The sequence below is a fragment of the Octodon degus genome, unplaced genomic scaffold (genome assembly GCF_000260255.1).
Source record: "Octodon degus isolate 3935 unplaced genomic scaffold, OctDeg1.0 scaffold00050, whole genome shotgun sequence".
NCBI classification, from domain to species: domain Eukaryota; kingdom Metazoa; phylum Chordata; class Mammalia; order Rodentia; family Octodontidae; genus Octodon; species Octodon degus.
Window position 1 is genome coordinate 3,906,827 of NW_004524626.1, and position 4,884 is coordinate 3,911,710.

Genomic DNA, 4,884 nt, shown 5'->3' on the forward strand with positions numbered 1-4,884 from the left:
GTTATGTAGTAAGGTCGGAGCAAAACCATACATGTATATATACAAGATGGATGCATTTCACAGTATTTGTTGTATTGCATAATGTTGTATTCAAGTTAGTTGTTCACGTTTTATTTCTTTCATTTTCTGCAGTCTGCTTTTCCTTCTTTCTGAACTATTCTCTTCCTTGTTACATTGTGCCAAGGAACATTGGAGGCATTTTGAAAACTGCTAAATAAGAAAATTGTGTTCTCAAGTGAATAATAAAATTGTATGATCAAATATGAAACCATAAATACACTGACACATTCTGAAGAGAAACACTAACCATCGGTATATAATGATGATAGAAAAATTAAAATCTGTCATCTCTGAATTTTTTTCTGTAAATTGTTTTGTCTTTCCATAATAGTATCAAGTGCATCATCCTATAAGAATAATACCAATCTTCAAATCACTTCTGGTCCTAGAAGAAAACACTGGAAAAATGGAAAAGTCAGTAGGGAAAATATTAGATGTCAGGGAATGTAGAAAGTTTAATATGGTTAAATTCCTTAAAGCAATTGACAAACATTAGAACTTCTGTAAATAAATGGTAACAAAAAGTTCTACTTCATAGTCTGATTAAATGCAATGTCTGGATCTGAGGCTTGGAGTCCCATGATCATAACTTTTTAAATGACTCATTTATGGCTTTAATTTGAAGAATCTTCCCAGAGCTCCCATTATATCTTTATTTCTCAGACTATATATGAATGGGTTCAACATGGGAGTAACCATGCTGTACATGACAGAAGCTCTTGAAGTTGAGTGTGAGTTTTGTGTAACAGAAGAACTAAGGTAAACACCAAGAAGTGTACAATAAAATAAAGAAACAACAGAGAGATGAGATACACAGGTGGAAAATGCTTTGTACTTCCCCTGAGCTGATGAGATTGCACGTATGGCAGAAACTATTTTAGCATAAGAGTAAAGAATTCCAGAAAGTGGACCACCACCCAACAGCACAGCTGCAAAATATATCACCATGTCATTAGCAAATGTGTCAGAACAGGCAAGAAGGACCAACTGATTAAGTTCACACACAAAGTGTGGGATTTCCAAGTCTGTACAGAAAGATAGCCTTAATGCCATTAACGTTTGTAGCAACGAATTTAAAGCAGTTGTGATCCAGGACCCTAGCACCAGATACTCACAGAGCCTGTGGTTCATAATGACCGTGTACTGCAGGGGATGACAGATGGCAACATAGCGATCATAGGCCATCACAGCTAAGAGGAAATTGTCCAAAACCCCAAAGACTATGAAAAAGTATACCTGAGTAATGCAGCCTGCATAGGAGATGACCTTGCTTTTTGTCCAAATGTTTACGAGCATCTTTGGAATGCTGGTAGAAGTGAAACAGATGTCTGCAAAGGACAGATTAGAGAGGAAGAAGTACATGGGTGTGTGCAAGTGGGAGTCTGAGATTGTGGCCACGATGATGAGCATGTTTCCAATCAGAGTGACCAAATACATAAACAGGAATAGTCCAAAGAGGAAGGGTTGCAAGCTGGGATCCTCTGAAATTCCAAGAAGAAGAAATTTGGAAGTTTGCGTTTCATTCTCTGGTTCCATATATAGTTGGTGTGACTAAGAGAAAAATAATATGAGACATTTATGGAATATTAATTTGAAAGAAAAGCTACCATTAAGATTCTAACTGCTACGTTTTGTTTGTAAGTTGATTCCTCTCAAAAACATGACTAGGGGCCAGGGAGATAGCTCAGTAGAATAAGTTTTGGCCTGGCAAGTGCAAGGGCCTGATTTCAATCCCCAGTTCCGAAAAAAAAAAAAAAGAAAAGGAAAGAAAGAAAGAAAGAAAGAAAGAAAGAAAGAAAGAAAGAAAAATAAATGACTGATTTGCAATTCTTGTCTCTCATATTTTCACAGGAAATTTTATATTAAAAATTTAAGTTTCTTTGTGCCTGTAAGGAGTATGCTTTAGCTATGGTCAAGATTTGGGCAATGTCTAAACATGAATAATCAGTATTGAAAAACTGAATATCCTTAAAATCAAATGAAAGAGAAGTAATAAAAGCAAATTGAAGGAAATACAATTAAGAAAGGTAATAATAATATATGTCAGTTAGCAACAAGTGCTATGAAAGGAGAAAAGCAGTTTTAAAAATGTAGGTAGTGGGTCCTATTTTGAACTAAGTCCTCAGGAGATCATCCTAAAAAGGAGGGATCTACAAATTCATTTCCAGAGAGTTGTAGTAGGCAGTGGAAATGGCAAATGCCTGAGGAAAATGCTTGTTTTTGGGTGCTCAAGGTGAAAAATGAACCAATGTGATAGAAGTGTAACCAAGAAAGATAGTGACATGGGCTAGTACCTGAATAAAGAAGAAAAAATGGCCTTATCATTGCTGAGAATTAAGACACAAAATCCTTTTTCCCTGATTTTGCATTTGCCACTTTAATTTGACTCCAAGGACCTGGGAAAATTGAAATTCAGTCTTTGTTTATTTTTTTATTTTTATGAATTTAGGACAGGGTCTACAGGTTTTGCAGGGTGTACAGGGTCTCACTACATAGATCAGACACATAGTGATTCTTTTGTTTTCAGCCTCCCAAGTGCTGGGATTACAGGTGTGTGCCACCACACCCAGTCTTCATCGCTATCTGAGCACATCCTGGGGATGCGCCATCACTACACAATGGGGATTGAATGAAATTCAATCTTGTATCTATTGATGTCTTGCTTTGTGATATGGCTTTTGTATTATGAATTACACTTTAGAACATTTTGAAGCCAGTTTATGTTATATAATCTCTCCTGTAAAAGCAAACATATAAACACAAAACACAAATTTATGTGTGCAAGCAAACACAGACACACACACACACACACACACTCACAGAAATTCATACACATGCATAACCTGCTTAAGAATGTATTGTTAATACATTCTTAATTCACTATCTTCTGGGGGCCATGTTAACACCCTATTCTTTTCAATTTAACTCTCACTACTAAAAAGAAATGGATACCAGGCTATGTAGCAATATCAAAATATTTTATCTTAAAGTATGTAGGAATTGTATTCAGAAATTCCAGTGTGTAAATTTCCTACAAATATCAGACCTCTATTGCATTATTATCATTTCTACCCCATGTTTAAAGATTTTTGTTTTGTTGCCCGGGAATTGAACTCGGGCCTTGCACTTGCCAGGCAGATGCTTATACCACTGAGCTATCTCTGCAACTTCCATGTTTAGAAAAATACAACAATTTGTTCAGTAAACATGAAGAGAAAACACTGAATAAGTCGAAAGGGAAAACACTGTAGAAAAATATGAGCTTCTTGTTCTGTAATTATGTTGCAGCTTTCATTATATCCCCTGAGAATATCCAAGAATTATAAATAAGACTAAACATAAGGTTATAAAAATTGTAATAATGTCTTTTTTGAACAAATTATGTACAGTTTTATTTCCTTAAAGCTAAAAAAGCACTAAAGAAGGATTAACAAAAAATTTCAAGGAGGAACTATGCAAAAAATAACAATAAAACAGTAGGAGATTTATTTTTCCATCATGCAACATGAGTTTGGGTAACTGGGAGTCCTGCATTTTTATTCACATACAATAATTGTACATATTTACAGGATAATACTTAGTATCTTAAAAACTGCATGCAATGAGTAATTATAAAATCAGGATGATTAGCACATCTAATATTTTTCATTTTGCTAATATCCCTCAACATTCTTTCTTTTAACTAATTTGCAATTTATTATAATTACTGTTAATGATAGTCAAACTTACATAGATTTACATCACCCAAACTTGTTCTTTCCAGAAAACTGTACCATTAACAACTGTAAATATTTCTATAATTTTTTGAGGCCAAATATTTGTGATTTCATAGTTGAAACAAATTAGTATTTGTCTTTCTAGGGAATAAACCAGAAAGAAAAAGATAAATACCAATTGATTGTTGTATGGACAAAAAAGATTGCTATAGTTTGCATCTAGATAACTTCCCAAAGCCTCATGCAGTCATTGGAGTAGTCTTCTAAAGTTTGTGATATCAATTACTCTCTTTAAATTTTTTTAAATATAATAAAAGACAAACAGGACAAGAACAAAGATTTAAGATTTCTTGAAAGCAAGAGATAACATTCAATCATATGTTCTATCTTTCATAACTATATCTATTAATCTGAGCTAAAGATTGGACAATAAAAATAGATAATATATCAACTATTGCAAATAAGCAATTCTTTTTTGCAAATCTGTAACATATGCATTGTTGTATGTTATCCTGTTTCTGTCTTTATTTCTGATCTTTGTTCTTACGTTTGTTTTACTCTTCGAAATAAAATAAAATTATTATACAAATTAAGTCTGTGATAGGAACTCCAGTCGCACAATTGGTTAACACACTGTACTATACTACACTTTGTGATTAATTCATGATCTAATGCTGGAATTATGGGTGTGAGTGCTACACCCGCCCTGGGGCAGACAGTTGGAATGCAATATAAAGGAGGGAAAGAACATTGCTCTCTGTCGCTGCTCCTCCCTTTTATTCCTCTTGCTACTCTGCTGTTTTTCTGCCACCATGAACTGCTGCCCTCTGCCTTGTGCCTCTTTGCCTTGGAACCAGTTGATTATGAGCTGAACTCTCCACAACTGTGAGCTAAATAAACCTTTCCTTCCTTAAGTTTGAGTGTCAGGTATTTTGTCCCAGCAACAAGATAAAAGTAACCAAGACAAAATTGGAATGGGAAGAGTTACTGTGATGTTGCCTGTCCATATAATTTAAGAACCATTGGGATTAATTTGTCATATTTTGTGAGACTGGCGAAAGAACCAGCCCTTGTATACTGTAAACTGCATTGGAGGCTCTAGTTGGAG

The 4,884-nt window shown here is 34.6% G+C and overlaps 1 protein-coding gene across 1 annotated transcript; it reads right to left on the minus strand.

Moving 5' to 3' along the window:
* Positions 1-666: 666 nt before the first annotated feature.
* Positions 667-1,596, minus strand: LOC101560330 (olfactory receptor 19). The gene has a single exon (XM_004632882.1). It carries the CDS (start codon positions 1,594-1,596, stop codon positions 667-669), a length of 930 nt encoding a protein of 309 aa, XP_004632939.1.
* Between the last annotated feature and the right edge of the window lie 3,288 nt (positions 1,597-4,884).